Source organism: Penicillium concentricum, assembly GCF_028827145.1.
Source record: "Penicillium concentricum strain IBT 3081 chromosome Unknown utg000001l_segment0_segment0, whole genome shotgun sequence".
Lineage (NCBI taxonomy): Eukaryota > Fungi > Ascomycota > Eurotiomycetes > Eurotiales > Aspergillaceae > Penicillium > Penicillium concentricum.
In genome coordinates, this window is record NW_026622754.1 from 3,464,113 (window position 1) to 3,483,306 (window position 19,194).

Here is a 19,194-nt window from a genome sequence, read left to right on the forward strand (position 1 = left end):
CTCCCCGCTCGTGCAAACCGAGCAAACCCACCACCGCAGCTCCAAAAATTGCCTGGCACAACAGCTCCATCCACTCCCTCACATTTAACCCATTTGATATCCAGTCGCATCTCCCTCAGACGCGACCTAATATCATGTCCCTATCAATTCCCGGTCCCTCCCAGGCGGGGCTCTTCAAGCCCGGGTACCAGAGGTGAGTTCGAAAAGTCGGGAAGCCCGAAAACCCACTGCAATAGGGACCTCCTTATCTGGCGCCCCTCCAAAAAGAAGCGAAACGATTGACTGATCTGTGTTTTTTGCTGTGTAGCCACGATGCCGAAGATGGAGCCGTTATCCGTAACATCGAAGCCTGCCAGGCTATCTCGGGCACCGTCCAGACCTCCCTGGGCCCCTATGGCCGCAACAAGATCGTCATCAACCACCTGCAAAAGATGATTCTGACCTCCGACGCGGCTACAATACTTCGTGAGTTGGATGTTGTTCACCCCGCTGCTAAGCTGCTTGTTATGGCAAGTCAGCAGCAGGATGCGGAGATGGGCGATGGTACCAACTTGGTTATTGTGTTGGCCGGTGAATTGTTGAAGAAGGCAGAGGAGTTGATCCGTATGGGTCTCAAGACGAGTGATATTGTTTCCGGATACGAGAAGGCTCAGAACTTTGCCTTGTCAGTTCTAGAGGGTATGTTTTCCCCTCCCATTATTGGTTTGTCGATATACAAATAAGGGAATGTTTCTGATTCCGTCTAGAGCTCGAGGTCGACAGACTCCAGGATATGCGATCGGCAACAGAATTGAGCAAGGCTCTCCGCACAGTGGTGGCCTCTAAGCAGTCCGGCACGGAGGATACTTTGGCTGCGTTGGTTGCGGAGGCGGTTCTGGCTGTGTTGCCCAAGAACCCCGTCAACTTCAACGTTGACAATGTGCGAGTCGTTAAGATTATGGGTGGTAGCTTGGAACAGTCGAAGGTGGTGAAGGGTATGGTCTTCCCCCGGGAGCCCGATGGAATTATCAAGAAGGCCAGCAGGGCCAAGGTCGGCGTTTTCAGTTGTCCCATCGATATTAGCCAGACCGAGACCAAGGGCACAGTTCTCCTCAAGAACGCCAAGGAGATGATGGACTTCACCGCGGGCGAGGAGGATCGTCTGGAGACTGCCATTAAGGAGCTCTACGACTCCGGTCTCCGTGTGGTCGTTGCCGGCTCCACTGTTGGCGACTTGGCCATGCACTACCTCAACCGTTTCAATATCCTCGTCATTAAGATTCTGTCCAAGTTCGAGCTCCGTCGCCTGTGCCGCGTTGTCGGTGCCACACCTCTGGCTCGCCTGGGTGCCCCCATGCCCGATGAGATGGGCCAGATCGACATTGTCGAGACGACCGAGATTGGCGGTGACCGAGTGACCGTCTTCCGCCAGGAGGATGCCAACGCCATCACCCGCACAGCAACCATTGTCCTGCGCGGTGCCACCCAGAACCACCTGGAGGACGTCGAGCGTGCCATCGATGACGGCGTCAACGTTGTCAAGGCCATCACCAAGGACCCCCGTCTCGTGCCCGGTGCCGGTGCCACTGAAATCCAGCTCGTTGAGCGCATCTCCAACTTCGCCGACCGAACCCCCGGTCTGCCCCAGTACGCCATCCGCAAGTTCGCCGAGGCCTTCGAGGTCGTCCCCCGCACACTCGCCGAGTCTGCCGGTCTCGATGCCACCGAGGTTCTCTCGCGTCTGTACACCGCACACCACCGCACCACTGCTGCTGGTGAGTCATCTTCCGAGGAGGATGAGGAGGAGGGCAGCTCGTCTGAAGAGGAGGAACCATACTGGACTACAGGTGTGGACCTTGAGATTGGCAACTCCGACGGCACCCTGGACACTGTCGAGGAGGGTATTCTAGATCTTATGGCCACGAAGATGTCTGCTATCCGTTTGGCCAGTGAGTCTGCCCGGACGGTACTGAGCGTCGACCAGATCATCGTCTCGAGACAGGCGGGAGGCCCCAAGCCACCGCAGGGTGGAGGCGATTGGGACCAGGACTAAATTTTTTTCTAAAAAAAGGAGCAATGAGGGTCTGGATGCTGTTTGATAATATGAGGCCTGATAGATCTTAGTACGATGATATGCTTTTTGAGAACCATTGTAAATTGGACTACCTTTCTCTTCCAGTACTTTTTCCTTTGCTCTCTTCGTATATACATACAGGAAATATCTTTTACAATAGCAGAATTCATAAGGATATCAGAATTGAGCTAATCATACGTTTTGATGCTTCGGCCGTCCACAGATGTTTGCCTGATAGTTAACGATAGGATAAATGTGCCTGAGGCATTATAAATCACGTGTCACTCCCAGATTTTCCTCGAGTGTTTCCTTTCGGTCTTGATATCAACGAGCCGCGATCCCAATCCCCACCACTTTTCTCCAATTTCCCTTTCTCTCGAGCTTCCCGCCTCTTCTCACCTCCGCCATGTCTTTCTCCACCCAGGCCGCAGCCCGCTGCGCCAGACAGCTCTCCGGCACCGTCCGCCCGTCCTCCCTGCGCATCGCGACCTCCGCTACATACCTCACAGCCCGTCGCACACCCAGCAGCCGGCGATGCGAATCCACCCAGGCAGCCCCTGCTGCTGCTACCAACCCCAAGATCTCCCAGATTGTCGACCAGATCAGCACATTGACGCTGCTCGAGACTGCCGACCTGGTGTCTAGCTTGAAGGTGGGTTTGATAATCTACACATAATCGATGGAATTCCAAACAGGACATGCGTCCCTGCATATACTTCTCCATTTACATCGTCACTCTATTCAATTGAGGTATCTATACGAACCATGGCTAATCAAAACGTTTTCACAGACCCGCCTGAATATCCCCGACCTTCCCGTTGGCGGCTTCGCCATGGCCGCCGGTGGTGCCCCCGGTGCGGCTGCTGCCGTTGAGGAGGAGGAGGCTGCTCCCGCTGCGGCCGAGAAGACACTCTTCAACCTGAAGCTCGACTCTTTCGAGCCTACCTCCAAGCCCAAGGTCATCAAGGAGATCAAGACCATGCTCGGCCTGTCGCTGGTGGACAGCAAGAAGTTTGTCGAGTCCGCACCCAAGGTTCTAAAGGAGTCTGTGCCCAAGGAGGAGGCGGAGAAGCTCATCGAGACCTTCAAGGCGCTCGGTGCCAAGGTGACTATGGAGTAAAAGCTGTTTATTATTTAAGCACGGGGAGGGGATAGATTGGGAAGAGAGTCGGGGAAGATGTTGTTGTTCTGGGGTCTTTTTCTCTCTTTTTCTTTTTTCCTCTTTGGTTTTTTGCTGAGAGATCTTGTTGAGCATTTATTGTGTTTGGCCTGGCAGATCAAGGCAAAATGTACATTATACGCATTGTGTTCTGAGACCGTCTGGTACAGAGGGCTCGTTTGGTTAATTGATGCATTTAGCATATCGATGCTATACTATTGCTTTTAAAATCTGTAAATATCTTTTTAATAATGTATAGTTAAGCTATTGGTATATCTGAACGTTGGAGCAGCTTTGCGGTAAAGTTCCCGATCTCCAGAACTTCAACCAGAGAAAACCTATCCCCCCTCACCCACCACCATTTCCTATCCGCACTATTTTCAATGGCCAGACCATTGATTTTGCCGTTGCAATGGCGTCAATTACATCAAGCTCTCTCCCACAAAGCCCACTTGCGACACGGCGCGCAAGCTTGCACTCGAGTTGTCACCAATAGCAACACAACTACATTGAAACGGCCCTTCCACACCACCCAAACTCGATCAGCTATCCGGCCTTCTCGCAAAGCACCATCTGTTCGAAAACAACCGACGAACGGACAATTTGAGAATGTCTTCGAAGGCCCAGGTGGATTAAAATTGGACCGTGACGGGTTTTGGAATGCTTTTTGTGGTAAACATGTTGAACCAACACTGGCTGAGTTTAAGCAATTCACACGCCAATTGTATGAGCGTTCTAGTCGCATCATACCGCCGGGTGTCAACCTGGCGACGTTCGCGTCCGTGGGTGAACAGTTGATTAGGCTATCGCACTCGCAGCTCCCTTCCGCGAGTCTTGTTCGGAGTATCTCAGTAGGTAAGTTCAGCTTTCAAAATAGTATATAGTGAAAGGCTACTGATTACACTTCGTGATACTAACCGTACATTTTGTTATAGATGTCGACGCCGTTTATCGAATCTCGTTGGTTCTTGGAGAGCTTCAAACGGGCCGCTACATCTATCAATGGACGTTGACCTCCTGCGCAAAAGCAAATTCGCGCCGAGCCATGGTCGACCTCGTGAGCCGGTATATGGAAACAAAAAATGTGGACATTTACCGAGACAACGAGTGCATAGCGCGGGTCAGAGATTTGGCCCTCAAAGACGAATTCCCTCATGCGATTATGCTATATGCCAAACTGCTTATCTGGCGCGGTGAAAAAACACAAGCCGCCCGGCTTCTGGAGCAGAAGATTCTACCATATCTGCAACCCACTAGGATACGCCCTCCCCACTGGGAGGATATCATGTTATTGGATAGCTTTGATTCGCCCTGGCGGATGTACGCTGTTGCCGTTGAGCAGGAACGGGGTCTTGAGGGTATCCAGAGTGCCACGCGTCGAGCCGCCTTGGAATTCCACGACCCAGTCGCCATGACTGACTACGCCGTCACCTTGTTGGAAACGGAGGCTCCTGACAAATACGAGACGTACGAGACGTACGTGGCCGCCGCTGCATTATTGGGACATACTCCAGCCTGCTTTTACCTTGCCAATCTCTATTACCGTATCTCCCAAGGTGAATTTACCACTGAAGCAGAGAGAAGCGCCAAGGATAGGGAAGAGGCCAATGCCGCGCGCAGTGCTTGGCTGAGACCATTCGAGCCCATAGCAAATTGGGTCTACACGATGTTCAACCAACCTATGGACCGGAAGACATACCGCATGCTCGCGATGGACTGGTACGAGCTTGCGTTTGATAAGGGAAACAACGAGGCTGGGTATATCCTGGCCATGCTCTTACGCGAGGATGGCGATATGGAGAAGAGCCGTGAGATGTACAAGCTTACTGCTAAAATGGGTCTTCCAACCTCGTTGTCGAGGAAAAGCCTGGTGGAGATGAGGGATAAATGGGAAGATCGGACATTCAACCCTGGTCTACCTCCTAAGCTCTTGAGGCTTACTTAAGTGGTTTAGAGCTGTGGTTTAGAGCTGTTCCACTGTTGTATTTATATCTCTCCTGTACATGCCTTTTGCCTGTATACCGCTATGTATTATAGCAATGTATCATTTTGAGGCCTTGATACCTTTTCTTCTATATATTCCCCGCTCCCAAGCATTCATGTCTCATCTCGCCTCATATTCCATGCCGAACTGACACAAAAAAAGAGAAAGCAAAAGATCAAAACTGTCGTTATGATTTGAAGAAAAGAATCAAACGCCATCCCTGTTTCATCCCCGAATCCAATTTTCCTTTCCTCATGCCAAACCCGAGAGACAAAGCCATCCACAGACTCCAAACCAACAATCCAAGATATTCGAAGGATGATAATATCAACACAACAGAAGAGAAAAGAACCCCCAAAAAACACAAGAACCCCAATCACCGCCGCTTCTTCCCCTTCCCCTTCCCATGTCCCCTCGTCTTCAACTCCACAAACCCAAGCTCCTTCAACCCCTCCGCGAGAATTGACGAATCCCTCATCCCAGGAAAATCTTTCGCAGGATACACACGGAACGGATCAGACCACGCCTCCGCAAGAATCGGCATTGACTGCCCCGTATCCTCAACAGAGCCCCAATTCATCAATCGGAACTGGAGCCTATATAAGCCCGCCGAGCGGATCGAAAGATCCGCAAAGATGAAAAAAGGTAGCTGGTTGGTGGAGGCGCGAGGCGGCGTGGTTGTAGACGTTGTACGGGGGGTTGGAGAGATTGGGATCAGTTACGGAGGATGGATGTGCGGGAGCGGAGTTGGGGTCTGGGTCGGCGTCGACGTAGAAGGGGGACATGAAGGCTTTGCCGGATAGTAATGGGGTTGAGAAGTTATCGTCTGTGCGGGCGATGCCGTCTGTTTCTCTTTCTCTATCGCAATTTCGGTCCCGGTCTTGATCTTGGTCCTGCTCGCGCTCGCGCGCATGTGTGTCTGTTGGTTCGGCCCATGGTAAAGAGGGCGAGACGGGGAACAGTAGACAGCCCACCGTGAAGCGGGGGTCTTGGAGGAGATCTCGGTCTTCTGGTGAGTTGGAGTCGAAGTCGGTGAGGAGGATCTGCACGATTGGGGGTGGGTCAACGGGGCGACGGTCTCTGTCGCCTGCGCCGCAGGCTCGTGCCGCGATGGGCTGTTGTCGGATGTGTAGATGGTATCGGGATTGGGTAGATGGTCGTCTGGGTGGTGGAGGGGGTGATTCTGGCTCTGGTTCGGGGTGGAGGAGTCTGTCGAAGCCGTGCGGCATTCTGTAGTTCGCGTTTCGGTATGGTTTCGGGTCTTGGTGAGTGCTGGTTAGAATATGATTGAATGCGTGGGTGGCAGCGCTTTTTTCCGACCAGACGGGGCTGGGCATGGCTGTGGAACTGCTGCTGTGTCTATATAGATTTCGTAGTCAGAATGTGATCTTGTTCAAATGTCTCCCTGCGTTGTGTAACCTAGCACAGATGTGACATGAGAGGGATTGTGTTCGAAATCTCCAGCCAAAGACATCGCATCAGGACGGGCCACTGACAGATAGAGGTTCAATCGACAGAAACGAAAAGAGAGGGACTTTACTGGGACTCCACGTCGTATGTCCAGCTCCGGTGACTATCATAGTCACGGGCATGGCTCGACGTTGGGTATGTTTTCTCTTCGTATGAGGTACGGACATCAGCTCTTCCCGGTTGATAGGATCGTAGCGGGAGTGCTTGCGGCACAGGTTGTGTATTCATGTAGGCATTGTCGGACGAGAGCATATATCGGGGATCTGTGCTTCTCTCGGGAGGAACCAAGGCGGGAATCCTCGAAGCAAGGGGTGCTCCAAGCATAGGATACTCATAGCCCGTCTGGGGTAGGACCTGTCGAGGCTCATGTCGGTACGGATATGGCATGGATATCGGGCCGCGGTGTTGAGTGCGGGGGATCGAATCGATATATGGCCATTCCGGTGTGGAATTTCCACATTGCTGTGGCGGTGGCCTCGACATATATTCGGAGGCTTGCACAAGCGCAGTTATATTTTAGCCGTATTCTGGTTGGTTCTAGATGAGACATTGAAGACCGATGCAGCGGTCAGATAGTCACGATCAGAAATGTCGTAAGATTATATAGGGAATGGGAAAGAGAAGAACACAGCAAGAATGCATATCTCAATAAAGGTATCTGATAATCATGTGAAGTTAATAGCAAGACCTCATCACACCACTTCGGTATGATCCTGTAAAATAGCTATACTTCCCTCGGAGGGATTTCGCCTTGCTCAGGAACCGGGGAAAAAAGGAAAAAAAAAAAAAACCCACAGCAAAATTCAAAACACCCCTGTCCGATTTCCCCTATCCAATCATCTGAGAGCTGGAATATGATAGAGAAGTGGGAATGGCATCAATACTTTTTTTTTTCTTTCAGTAGAAATACCGATTAGCGTATCCACCGATGAACGAGAAAGGGAACAGGGAACGGGCCGAGCGGGTTTTGCCACGAGAATGGAGTGGATGCTGGACATTGGGGGGGGGGCTGTGTCTTGATACCATGGGGACTTTGTTCCTGAATGATCTCTCGAAAGACGGTCAGAGACAATCGAATATGAGTGGAAGCCATTGTGGAACTGCAGGAAGCTTTTTTTTTTTTTTTTTTTGAAGTATCTCCCCGTACAGGTCTATTTTTGACCTATCGGGACAGTGTGAATGGGGCCAAAAATAAGAATGCCTTTTTGCGAACCAGGATATCTAAATCTCAGATCTCCAGACGGAATATTGAATCTTTTCAAGAGCCTATGCTTGGCACTTGGGAAATTTACCACATAGCTTTTCGAAAGATATTTCCTGTTTCCTCTTAGGGTTTCCGAGTAGACTTTTTGAGGGATCTCCTGTCAGAGCTATTTTGGCGAAGGCAAACCAAGAAAATGGGCCCAAGCGCGAGAGATCTTGCTTCCTGGAACTGAGACTGTATATTGTATGTTTACCGATCTTGAAGCTTGGAACGTGCGAGGCCTAATACTGGAAGAATTAGCCTGTCCAATAACCGGACTGGAATTGTTCAAACTGAAAAATGCCAAATGCAGGTGGAGTCAACCGTTTGAGCTCTAAACCTCGGCAGATGTAGGGACTCGGATCCCGTGAGCTTTCACGCTAGTTCTGCGACGTTATAGACGCAGATCACAATGACCTCACTGCAATTCTTGATGAGAATTGAATTGTGATAGAGGACCCACAGTCAATGTTTTTCGGTATGATCAGAAGTGTGGCTACGTTCATTGTAGATCTCCAGTTCCCAATAACGAGATTGCCTTGAGAACCTTGTAGAGCTGCGGTTGCCTGTGTGTTGCAATATAATCCAGATCTCCATGTGTTCGTCGTCGTACAGCCGGTTAGGATATTCTGTCAAACACCATGCTTAGCCATGCATATGATCACGAAGGCTTCGATATCAAATGGGTGGCGTTTCCCATCCGACGATCCCGACGGCAAATGGCGTGGGTGGCTTGACTACCCATTTTGTGGACGAAAATCAATCTTAGAGCGTGCCACTTGATGACATCGCCGACACTGAGAGCCGAGCTGGGATTAGTATCCAAGTCAACTGTCATCAAAACTGCTGATTGGCAGTCGTAGATTGATGGGGACATCCTCGTGGGATTCGAGACGAAACAGAATATCGTAAAGCTCTCGCGTATGTGTGTTGTATTGGGGATAGAGTAATACTGGAGATGGAAAAGTAGCCGAAAAGGATGACTACATTGTACATCTAGATTCTGCCGAAGCACATCACCGCTCAGTCTATATCAACATCCATGATTCTCTCCAAATGACAGTTTCATGATTTTATGGGTCTTTCACACTGTAGGGAAACTATTCAATACTCTAGATCTGCACTTGGATCTACATCCAGATAGTAAGGTCCCCAGCAGTTTCGAGAATGAGGGCGTATACCACTAGGATAAATCGTTCGCTCATCATTGGTTGAAATCGTGAGATGCATCAAGGCACCAAGAGGGCCATCCGAAGGCGCTGATCCACAGTCAATGACCCCGGTGTTCTGCCCAACGTAAAGCCCGAGGAGTTGCCCGAAATGACGGTCCCAGACCACAATATATCCGGATGGCTGCCATGGTTGGTCCGGACCATACCGCATATCCATGCAGCCAAGTTGCATTAAATGTAAATTGTCGATCCCCATTTGAGGAACTCCATGAATGATCAAACGAGCTCGAATAAGGCCTAGGGTAGATGGGGTCATAGGCTCAGAGGAATCACGCAGTGCCGGAATTTGCGAGTTAGAAAATTCTATCGGTGAGTGTGCTGGTACCCACCGGAATTCGAGCAATCCGAACTTAGAGCGAAATTCGTCAAGTCGTGCCGGTTCGTAATCGAGCCAAGTGACAATCTTTTGGGACTGTCCGTCGTGGTCATTCAATAGATCCGTGATCCTACTCAGTGCAGTCGGAGACTTAGAGCAGCCATGAACGCGAAGCTCTGCGCACAGCTGTCCTCCATGATCAGAGCCAATGGCTTTGTTACTGATTTTGGGCAAAATGTGGTCCTCAAATGCTTCCCAGATTGATTCTGACGGGTCTAAGGCGGTACTGAAATGGCTTTGACTTTCAGGGCTCCATTGAACACCCATCCTTTGATCCAGGTCATCAAGGTAAACTTGGAGTAGCTCAAGGTAGTCCTCTCCTCTCACTAGGTCAGGTAGTGCCTCACCCACAATAGGGTCGTTAATGAGGAATCGAAGATTTGGGAATTTCGCAATGAAAGGCAAGTTATCACCACAATGTTGAGAGATATCTTCCAACCATCTCACTGCTGTTTGGGACCGAACATTTTGGACTAGAGCCAGCACTACCTGATAGGCAGCGATGCAGCTTTGATAGTTTCTAGGCTGAATGTTCTTCAAGAAATAAGACCAGCACCTGTGAAGCACCTCATCATCCCCAAGCCTAGCAAGTAGACATATATACTCATGGGCCTTGGCTCCGAAGTCGAATCGTTTGCCAATTTGATCAGCGGATTGCGTCCAGAACAAGATATCATGCAAATTGTGATTTTGAGGCACGAGTTCTCCTTCTCCTGTGATCCCAGAAATGATAGGACTGAGGTCATAGTATGGATCCTCAAAAGATTTGCAGTCAAGTGCTTCAGAGCAATATTGGACTATCTGCAAACTATCCTCGGGACCTAGAGCTGGAAAGCCCATGTGGTGGTGGCCATTCAAGAAGTGCTTCAGATATGAAGCTGATAGATCGAGAGATGCAAAATATAACGCTGTAGAGTACACCTCAGGCTGGATAGGAAACTGGAAACGCTTCAGTCTTGCACACAAGTCACTTAGCACCGACAGGATTTCTGCCAATGTATTTCTCCGTTGACAGCTTTGCAAAGCGTGATTCAGTGGTAAACAATTCTGATCTTGCAAAAGCTCCGCTCCATGTCTGTCGTTGACATATCTCTCAATTAAACTCCGCAATGATGAGACATCGGTCATCTCGCTATTGGCAGCCTCCAATAGCCCTTGGTTCCGCGAGGTAAGCCCTTTGAGGGAGGTCCACAACGGGGGAGGTGGAGTGTTAAACTTCCATTCGGGGACAAAGAGTTCACGGAGATACCCAGATAAGACGTCATTAGCATTTGAGTCATGAATTGGCTCAGTTGAATCCCTTAAGGCGAATCGAAGCAGTTCAGACGGTGATGGGTCACGGGGTAGTAGTTTCGTTTTTGCGGGATAGAGGCTGCGCACCGATTGCTGTGTAAACACATTTCTAGTTGTAAACCGTCGTCTTGGTTGCAGCAGAAGCAACCGAGTGTACGGTCCTCCCATGTCTTGGAACTAGAGTGAAGCTGATCTGAGAAGATGTGGAGAAGATAAACACGGGCCGATAAGGGGGCTAAGTCTGGGGTTTTACCAGCAGAATAGGGGCGGTGGAAAAAGGCGGTATTGGACCGCATTCGCGCTTTTATTTCATCTTCAACCAGCTTCCATTTCTCATCAACTTGGCTGCCAACAAAACAGCGACCGCCTTTTATCCATAGATGCTGGTGATCTATTGATCAACCCAAAGAAACTATGGTTCGGACCAGAAATGCGGATAAGTCCGCAAAGGACGAGGCGGGCCAAGAACAGTCCATTGAGCAACCGACCGAGAACAAGAGCGAATCGCCTATCGCAACATCCGAAAACAAGGCTGAAACCCAACCAGATGACGCAAAGGATGACGGTGCATTCAAAGCGCGTGAGAGAATGAATAGGTTCAAAGCCCTGCAGGCTCGAGCTGTAAGTATTCCTCAAAAATGACTTACGCGGATCAACAGGCTTGACCGTCCAACCCCCTCACATAGCTAACACAAAATATAGAAATCTGCAACGGAGCGCAACTTAAAAGAGACTGCAGCCGAATCCCAGCGTCTGACCACCGACCCCGCCCTGCTAAATACGTTGTCTCGCAAGCATGCATTCGCCTCTCATAACCTCCTCAAAGCGGACACGGAAGCCGACGGAGAAGATTTTGAACGCAAGCGCGCATGGGACTGGACAGTGGAAGAATCGGAGAAGTGGGATAGGCGCATGGAGAAGAAGCAACGTCACCGAGATGACGTGGCTTTCCAGGACTACACCCAAGATGCCCGGAAGATTTACAAGAGACAGCTGAGAGAAATGGCGCCGAACTTGGAATCCTACGAGAAAGACAAGCTTGCCGCGATCGAGAGAGCTGCGGCCAACGGCGATCTCGAGATTGTGGAGACTGAGGACGGTGAAATGATTGCAATCGACAAGAACGGTAGCTTTTATTCCACTGCGGACTCGACTGGCTTTACTGATAGCAAACCTGATCGGGCTGCTGTTGACAGACTGGTCAACGATATCCAAAAGGCAGAGGAGGTGCGCCTGAAGAAACGCAAGGAGCGCCGTGGTGGCGATGATGATGCGGATGTGACATACATCAACGAGAAGAACAGGCAGTTCAACCAGAAACTCGCTCGCTTCTATAACAAGGTCAGTGTCCCATTGATGGATATATGTGTGGTCGTTTCGCTAAAAGTTTTCTAGTACACCACCGAAATTCGGGACAGCTTCGAACGTGGTACCATGATCTAATTTGAATGTGAAATTGATTGCAATATTCTACATGAGTGGAAGTTCCGAGTTGTACTTGGACAAGGCATCAATCAACCAGCAGAGATTCCACGCGTTTCCCCCTCTGCCAAAAAAAACTTTGTTATACAAACATACAAGTCACTTGATCAGTCAGCAGGCCTAAAGCATCGTCTTTCGCCAGGCTTTTGTTGCAAGTGCCTCAATCTGTTTTGTTCCGACTGCACCCTTGGTGGACTCATCCTCCAATGCTTCGACCACTGCTTCACTCACAACATCGACTTTGAGGGGCTTTTCGGCCATAGATCCGAGGAACCCAAGCTTATTACCGAGGAATGTGTTGAACTCCGAGGCAACAAAGCCACCCATTGCAATTGGCAGCGTGAACTTCCGACTCGAGTCGTACATGAAGCCCGGGCGTATGAAGATGCTTCGTAGGTTCGGGAGGGTGGATGTGATAGTTGCCTCTGCTTCCCTTTTAGTACTGATGTACCTAGCCGGCAGAAGCGGTGCCCCGGCCGCCGCAGAGATATAAACGAAGGCCGGAACGTGCTCATTGGTGGACTCTTGGGCTAGTGCAATTGCTAAATCACACACGTGTTAGCTTTCGAAACGGACCTTAGAACTCTTGTACGCACCCGAATCTCGATTCATCAGTTCATAGGTCAGCTGCCCATCTTTCTCCTTAGGCTCCAAAGCCTCGCCCTCTTGTCTTGTTAGAGGGTTCTGGCTTCCAAGCTTAGATGTACTAAAAGCTCGTTGAAGGCCACTGAAGATTGGTTCTCTCCCTTGCACAACGCCCTTGTAGTCAGCTTCCAAGAGAATGCCCATTGTGTGGACAACAGCAGAGGCGCCATTCAAATGTGACTTGTAGCTCTCTGGCTTGAGGATATCGGCCTTAGCCCATTCCACGGACCCTGCCCAGCTGGGTCGTTCCCGAGAATCGGTGACTGTCTCCCACCGGGGCTCACCAGATCGGCTAGACTGAGATCAGTATTGTGCTTTTTTGTAGATCCATCTATACATAGGCGTGAAAGCTACCTTAATGATGTAACTGTCCATCCCCTTGCTGTTGCGGCTTTACAGATTCTGGACCCTGAAAGAGCTAGTCAGTAAAATAATATTGACAATCTGTACTGGATGGGAATTACAAACCTAAAAAGCCGCTTCCTCCAGCGACGACTAGTCTTTTGGTCTGCATGCTGTAATTGTAGCTTTGGAATAGCTCCAGGGAATGATGTCACTAAAGTATCGGGACGATAATCCAGGCTTAGCAATTGAGACTTTAGAGCTGAGTCAAGGAAGTCAAAATCAAGCTCCTCAATAAGTAGAACAGTTAGATAGTTCAAGGTAATTGTCTCTTGCAGGACTTTGAAGTTAGCGTCATTCGGTATCGTTTGCCATCTTGTCGGGCCACTTGAGCCCCGACGGATTATCATTCTTCCGCGACTTTCTTGCGCCCTTGTTCTGGACAATCCGTTCCCATCTGGTTCAACAATCTACAATCAACTTACAAGATGCCATCTGCAACAGGAAACAAGCGCGTCAGGGTAAGCTTCAGCCCCTGAGAAATACCGAAATCAGACTAACGCCTCGCAGGGCGTCTCGGTGTTCCGGCCATTTGGTATGTCCGCAAAGGGCGCATCATTCCCAACAGTCACAAGCTAATAGACACAGTCTTTGGCAGTATAGCGCACCCCTTCGATCCTGAGAACAAGCCCCCGAACTGTCCTCCAGACCACACCCACAGGTGGGAGATATTCGTCAAGGGAATCAACGGCGAGGACATCTCCTACTGGCTAAAGAAAGTCCAATTCAAGCTCCATGAGACATACGCTCACAATGTGCGCTCGATCGAGCAGCCGCCCTTCGAAGTTTCGGAAACTGGCTGGGGTGAATTTGAAATCCAGATCAAGCTCTACTTTGTGCCCGAATCAAATGAGAAGCCCCAGACCCTGTGGCATAGTCTGAAGCTACATCCTTACGGCCCAGATGCGGAGGGGATGAAAGAACGTCGGGAAACTGTGATCAGCCAGAACTACGAAGAGATCATTTTCAATGAGCCTGTTGAGCCGTTCTACGAGATCCTCACCGGAGGCTTTGCTGGTGGTCAGCCTGGCAAGAGCAAGGGAAAGAATACCAAGCAGATTGGACAGGGCAGGACAGCAGATATTCCAATGAGTGATGCTCCCGGCAATCCATACAGTCGGATGACCGAGAGGAAAGAGCTTGATCGCATGGCCGAGGCCACTCAGACAGTTGAGCAGATGATCAGGGAAGAGAAGGAGCGCCTGATCGAGAGGGAGAAGTATCTGGCCGAGCTGCGAGAGAGTGAGGGTGTGCCCACCAACACGAAGAAGCGGTGATTGTGTCGCAAGACTCTAGTAAACCAAGAACCCAGGCCATCGCCGCCGTGTGGTTGACTTTTGAGCACCCCGTCACCATGTGCCTAGCCCACAACCCTCACCACCCCTGTCCAAAGGTTCTTCAGTGCTGGGACCTCCTTGAGTGGCTCTACTGCCCTGAACAGTCGAAGTTCGTGTTTTTACGCCTCCTATAATAGCCTGGCCACCTGATCCGACCCGTCTGTTTCCACCCAATCCATCACGACTATTGTGTTATATGCCAGCTACGACCAACAGGCTCGAATATCTGTGTCATCGCAGGGTTGTGCTTAGGACTCACATGGGTCATTTTCTTGTTACCGCGAGGTGCAGAATTGCAGACCATGCCATAGCGGGTCCCGGGGATGCACCCGGGATCCCATTCAAACCATATTCGTCCAAGTTGCAACAAGGTTATCAGGGGTTCACACCCAGGAAAGGGGAAATCACACAAGGATGCAGTCCTATCTCTGTTGATGTACCTCCGGATTTTGGGACGTATCCTGTGTTAGTCCGTAATATGATTTTTAGTTCAGGAAGGTCATTTTGAATCATAATACTGGTTGGTGGCAACCAATACCAATTTACACTATCAAAACACAAGTCTATATCACACAAGTTTCGTTCAGTCATCGCATATCCATCTGGATACCTAGCACTTCGCATCTTGAACCGTATCTCTGGTTTTTTTTAGGAAGGGTATCAAATCCGTGCCACCCGTACCGGCAAGCTTAGTCTTCGCGCCTGTTTCCTTCATCTGAGAGCTAGCCGTGGCTAGATTCATTCTGCCTTTTGCCTGTTCAATTGGATTAGGCTGTCTCGACGCCATGACAATGTATCGAGTGACCATCTGGATGTGTGCATCGCGGAAAGCCTTGAGCTCGTTCACAGCTGCGTTGTATGCATCCTTGACCGGTTGAACCGGCGAGTCGAGTATGAACAAACGAACATTGGAACGAGCAGACAGAGCTTCAAGGAAGCGTCTATGCGGGCCAGGCATGTAGTCTCGCATTTGCTGCCTTTAGTGTTAATACTTATTCACGCGTGTCTAGAGACGGAGGCTCTAAAGACCAATATCCCGTGACGTTCTTACCTGAATAAAACTCGGACCACCAGCCTGCTTCCCATCGGTCGCAGAGTGTTTAATACCAAGGAAAATATCAAGTGCCTGGATGAGCGAGCTTTGTGCATTGCTTCCACCACTCAACTGGAGCCAATTCTCTGGTCTTTCCACCCCATCACTATCACCAACATCATAGTACACACCATTGGGAAGACCGGCATGGCCCATATTCTTGCTACCAGCCAGGAACGGCCGAAGCTGGTGGAAGAAGACAGCCGGCTTGTTGTGCTCGTACATTCTTTTCAGAGTCAGTGTGAGGTCGCATAAACCGTCGGCAAACCTGCACAGGAGCGCAGTGAGCAGGTCTACGTCGTTGGCAGCAACTGCCTTGAAAGCATCCCGCATCAGTGAGATGAGCTTGGTGCCTTTGGCTTCAACGGCGACGGAGATCACCATGAACCATTCCTCGTCTTTTGTGCCGGTGAAGGAGGTCTGAACGTGGAGGTTGTCCGGGTCTGTGATGTCTGCTTCTGGGTTGGAAGGTACGAAGTTCCATAGTGTGAGGCCGGCATAGGTGGCACAGGCGGGGAGTTCAAGGTGTGCTGATATTTCAAGGAAGGGCTTTGAGATCGAAGGGGGCAGTCTCTGTTGTCTGGGTGTCAGGGAATCTTTGAATGGAAAGGAAAGGGTGGGATACTTACGTCTTTTGGGATCTCTCCTCCCCAGATATAGGCATGAGCGAAATATCCCATAATAACACAAGCACGTCGCCATTCTGGTTCTGTTTGAAGATGCTCAGTCGTGTAGACGGGCATATTATCGATTTTGTCACGGATCTGGCTCGTTTGGATGAGGTTCGGGAGTTGGCTGGCTATCTCCTCCCAAGACTCGTAATAGGGATTTGAGAGTCTGACCAGTGGAAGAGAATCTGGAAGAAAGCCTTGCTCGGCATAGCTTTCGAAAAGATCATTGAGAACAGCATCTGTTGATTGCAACATGGTTGGATAATGATGTAGGAGTGTTCGGGGAAGGAGAACCGCCTGGCGTGATATATAACAATGACAAAAGGGAAAGGCGTTTAGGTTTATAGTAGTTTTAGTACTTTATGGTCTCATTATTTCAATATCTCCCTGCATCGGTTTGTATCGGGGCCATTTAGTCAAAGAATCTATACAATCCGGAGCCCGTCCGGATCTATATCCGTCTTCCGTGCTAACGTTCCATGCGAGGTTGATCCTTACATATGTAGGCTTAGCTTAGTTTCTACTCCGTACTTGTCTCAACAATATAAAAATCTTTTGGAAGATAAACTAGTTTTCCAATACTCAGACAGGAAAATGCTTATTGGGTTTGAGATTGTGATTGAGACTTGACTTGAAACAGTCTTGGTTCTGTTGCTAATCAAAGCTGATTGCTTTGCTGGTGTATAGCCCATAGATTATGCATTATGCAGGTAGTAAATAATAGCCCTATGAGAAGATATGTAATTTATATAATTTACGTAGAATAAAAAAAAAAGTCATGATGTAACGATTAGGCCAGTTATAAGGCTGTTAATATGGAGACGGATTGGGGGGACGGAAGCGGAACAATATCCGTGTTACCCATTGCTTTGAAGGTCCCTTGGTCTCCGATTCGGTTCTTATAAGAAGGTAATAACCCTATTTTCGACCTCTTTGTTCTCTTCCCATCATACAACTTGATTTATACTTGATTTATATTTGTATTTGACAGCATTCATCACCATGACGGGCACCAAAGCGTCTAAGCCAGTCTTTCCTACAGAGGCAGCAACACAAGATTATGCTGCGTCTCTGGATGCAGCGGATCCTTTGCGTGAATTCCGCGACCAATTTATCATTCCCTCCAAGGCGAATCTTGCGACGAAGAAGTTGGCAAAGCCAGGTGGGAACCACATGCCCCCGGAAACGCGAAATATAGTTTGATCATCTCTAACAATTTAATACAGGTCTCTCGTCAGAGCCGAGCACGTACTTTTGCGGTAACTCATTGGGTATCCAGCCCAAGGCCGTGTCGAAGTACATGGAGGCTCAGTTGGATACTTGGTCGTCCATCGGTGTCTGTGGACACTTTACTGATCTCGAAGACTCACCATTGAAACAATGGCAACTACTGTCTGAACAGGCGGCTGCTTCAATGTCCCGCATTGTTGGGGCTGCTCCTGAAGAGGTCGCCGCCATGGGAACTTTAACTACAAACCTCCACCTGTTGCTTGCAAGCTTCTACAAGCCGACTGAGACCAAGCGGAAGATTCTCATGGATTGGAAGGCATTCCCCAGTGATCATGTAAGTGACAACCTACCACCAAAATGATCATCCCAGGATCAACATTGTGATAATCGGCTGTCTCGATTGTTCATCACTGACACGTCTATAGTATGCAATTGAATCACACATTGCCTGGCATGACCTAGATGCAAAGGAGAACATGATTCTCATTGGCCCGGATGAGGGACAATACGAAATATCAACAGAAAAAATCCTGTCATATATTGACGAGCATGCCGAAAGCGCAGCCCTGCTTCTTCTCCCCGGTATCCAATACTACACCGGACAATTATTTGACATCCCCACAATTACCAAGTACGCCCAATCAAAAAACCTCGTCGTTGGATGGGATCTAGCACATGCATATGGAAATGTGGAGCTGAAGATGCACGACTGGAACGTCGACTTCGCAGCTTGGTGCACGTACAAGTACGGCAATGCCGGGCCCGGCGCCATGGGTGGTCTTTACGTGCATGAGAGACATGGTCAGGTTGATTATAGCGCTGGACCAGATGCTCCTAAGTTCCGTCACCGCTTGACAGGATGGTATGGTGGTGACCGGTCGGTGAGGTTTAAAATGGACAACAGTTAGTTTCTTCCTCTTCGTCTTGTGCAATGCATATTCTAGCAGAGGCTAACCACCAGCAGAGTTCAAGCCTATCCCTGGAGCTGGAGGCTTTCAGGTCTCCAACCCCTCAGTCATTGATCTGACCTGTCTTTGTGCGGCTTTGTCCGTCTTCGATCAGACCTCGATGGCCGATATACGCCAAAAGTCATTGAAGTTGACGGCATATCTGGAGTTCCTGCTTCTGAAGGATACCGATGAGCAGACTCGTTTGTTTGATATTATCACTCCTTCCGATCCCCATGCTCGAGGTGCCCAACTAAGTGTTTTGCTCAAGCCAGGCTTGCTACACAAGGTATCCGAACGCCTACAGGATGCGGGTATAATTTGTGATAAGCGGGAGCCGGGCGTTGTTCGTGTAGCACCAGTGCCACTGTACAACACGTTCTCTGAGGTGTTCAACTTTGTCAAGGAATTTAAGGGCGCTTTGGCCGATTCGTAGTTGATAATTAATATGACGAAGACGAATGTGGACAAAATGTCGAGTATGATAATGCAATGCACAATGAATAATATGCTGGGAACCTTTCGGAGCTATTCAATCTCAGGACTGAAGACAAAGATAAATATACACAAGAGTTGA

The 19,194-nt window shown here is 49.5% G+C and overlaps 11 protein-coding genes across 11 annotated transcripts; 6 read left to right on the forward strand and 5 right to left on the reverse strand.

The window, feature by feature from the left end:
- Positions 1 to 134: 134 nt before the first annotated feature.
- Positions 135 to 2,032, forward strand: N7517_001298 (chaperonin-containing T-complex subunit CCT8; the record flags this gene model as incomplete). Its single annotated transcript, XM_056719028.1, has 3 exons — positions 135 to 193; positions 308 to 678; positions 747 to 2,032. The coding sequence occupies 3 exons, from the start codon at positions 135 to 137 to the stop codon at positions 2,030 to 2,032; spliced, it is 1,716 nt and encodes a 571-aa protein (XP_056583163.1).
- A 427-nt stretch (positions 2,033 to 2,459) lies between these two features.
- Positions 2,460 to 3,173, forward strand: N7517_001299 (mitochondrial 54S ribosomal protein bL12m; the record flags this gene model as incomplete). Its single annotated transcript, XM_056719029.1, has 2 exons — positions 2,460 to 2,705; positions 2,844 to 3,173. The coding sequence occupies 2 exons, from the start codon at positions 2,460 to 2,462 to the stop codon at positions 3,171 to 3,173; spliced, it is 576 nt and encodes a 191-aa protein (XP_056583164.1).
- A 422-nt stretch (positions 3,174 to 3,595) lies between these two features.
- On the forward strand, positions 3,596 to 5,157 carry N7517_001300 (uncharacterized protein; the record flags this gene model as incomplete). The annotated part of the gene is made up of 2 exons (XM_056719030.1): positions 3,596 to 4,067; positions 4,148 to 5,157. The coding sequence occupies 2 exons, from the start codon at positions 3,596 to 3,598 to the stop codon at positions 5,155 to 5,157; spliced, it is 1,482 nt and encodes a 493-aa protein (XP_056583165.1).
- A 635-nt stretch (positions 5,158 to 5,792) lies between these two features.
- Positions 5,793 to 6,425, reverse strand: N7517_001301 (uncharacterized protein; the record flags this gene model as incomplete). The annotated part of the gene is made up of 1 exon (XM_056719031.1): positions 5,793 to 6,425. One exon carries the CDS (start codon positions 6,423 to 6,425, stop codon positions 5,793 to 5,795), a length of 633 nt encoding a protein of 210 aa, XP_056583166.1.
- A 2,145-nt stretch (positions 6,426 to 8,570) lies between these two features.
- N7517_001302 (uncharacterized protein) lies at positions 8,571 to 8,786 on the reverse strand (the record flags this gene model as incomplete). Its single annotated transcript, XM_056719032.1, has 1 exon — positions 8,571 to 8,786. The coding sequence occupies one exon, from the start codon at positions 8,784 to 8,786 to the stop codon at positions 8,571 to 8,573; it is 216 nt and encodes a 71-aa protein (XP_056583167.1).
- A 227-nt stretch (positions 8,787 to 9,013) lies between these two features.
- Positions 9,014 to 10,978, reverse strand: N7517_001303 (uncharacterized protein; the record flags this gene model as incomplete). Its single annotated transcript, XM_056719033.1, has 1 exon — positions 9,014 to 10,978. One exon carries the CDS (start codon positions 10,976 to 10,978, stop codon positions 9,014 to 9,016), a length of 1,965 nt encoding a protein of 654 aa, XP_056583168.1.
- A 246-nt stretch (positions 10,979 to 11,224) lies between these two features.
- Positions 11,225 to 12,253, forward strand: N7517_001304 (pre-mRNA-splicing factor SYF2; the record flags this gene model as incomplete). Its single annotated transcript, XM_056719034.1, has 3 exons — positions 11,225 to 11,431; positions 11,513 to 12,151; positions 12,206 to 12,253. 3 exons carry the CDS (start codon positions 11,225 to 11,227, stop codon positions 12,251 to 12,253), a joined length of 894 nt encoding a protein of 297 aa, XP_056583169.1.
- Positions 12,254 to 12,412: 159 nt separating this feature from the next.
- horA (ubiquinone biosynthesis protein COQ11) lies at positions 12,413 to 13,451 on the reverse strand (the record flags this gene model as incomplete). Its single annotated transcript, XM_056719035.1, has 3 exons — positions 12,413 to 12,834; positions 12,889 to 13,229; positions 13,402 to 13,451. The coding sequence occupies 3 exons, from the start codon at positions 13,449 to 13,451 to the stop codon at positions 12,413 to 12,415; spliced, it is 813 nt and encodes a 270-aa protein (XP_056583170.1).
- Positions 13,452 to 13,767: 316 nt separating this feature from the next.
- Positions 13,768 to 14,616, forward strand: yaf9 (YEATS domain-containing protein YAF9; the record flags this gene model as incomplete). The annotated part of the gene is made up of 3 exons (XM_056719036.1): positions 13,768 to 13,800; positions 13,850 to 13,874; positions 13,928 to 14,616. The coding sequence occupies 3 exons, from the start codon at positions 13,768 to 13,770 to the stop codon at positions 14,614 to 14,616; spliced, it is 747 nt and encodes a 248-aa protein (XP_056583171.1).
- A 670-nt stretch (positions 14,617 to 15,286) lies between these two features.
- Positions 15,287 to 16,695, reverse strand: N7517_001307 (indoleamine 2,3-dioxygenase; the record flags this gene model as incomplete). The annotated part of the gene is made up of 3 exons (XM_056719037.1): positions 15,287 to 15,649; positions 15,728 to 16,342; positions 16,399 to 16,695. The coding sequence occupies 3 exons, from the start codon at positions 16,693 to 16,695 to the stop codon at positions 15,287 to 15,289; spliced, it is 1,275 nt and encodes a 424-aa protein (XP_056583172.1).
- A 747-nt stretch (positions 16,696 to 17,442) lies between these two features.
- On the forward strand, positions 17,443 to 19,053 carry N7517_001308 (uncharacterized protein; the record flags this gene model as incomplete). The annotated part of the gene is made up of 4 exons (XM_056719038.1): positions 17,443 to 17,602; positions 17,667 to 18,004; positions 18,096 to 18,573; positions 18,635 to 19,053. The coding sequence occupies 4 exons, from the start codon at positions 17,443 to 17,445 to the stop codon at positions 19,051 to 19,053; spliced, it is 1,395 nt and encodes a 464-aa protein (XP_056583173.1).
- Between the last annotated feature and the right edge of the window lie 141 nt (positions 19,054 to 19,194).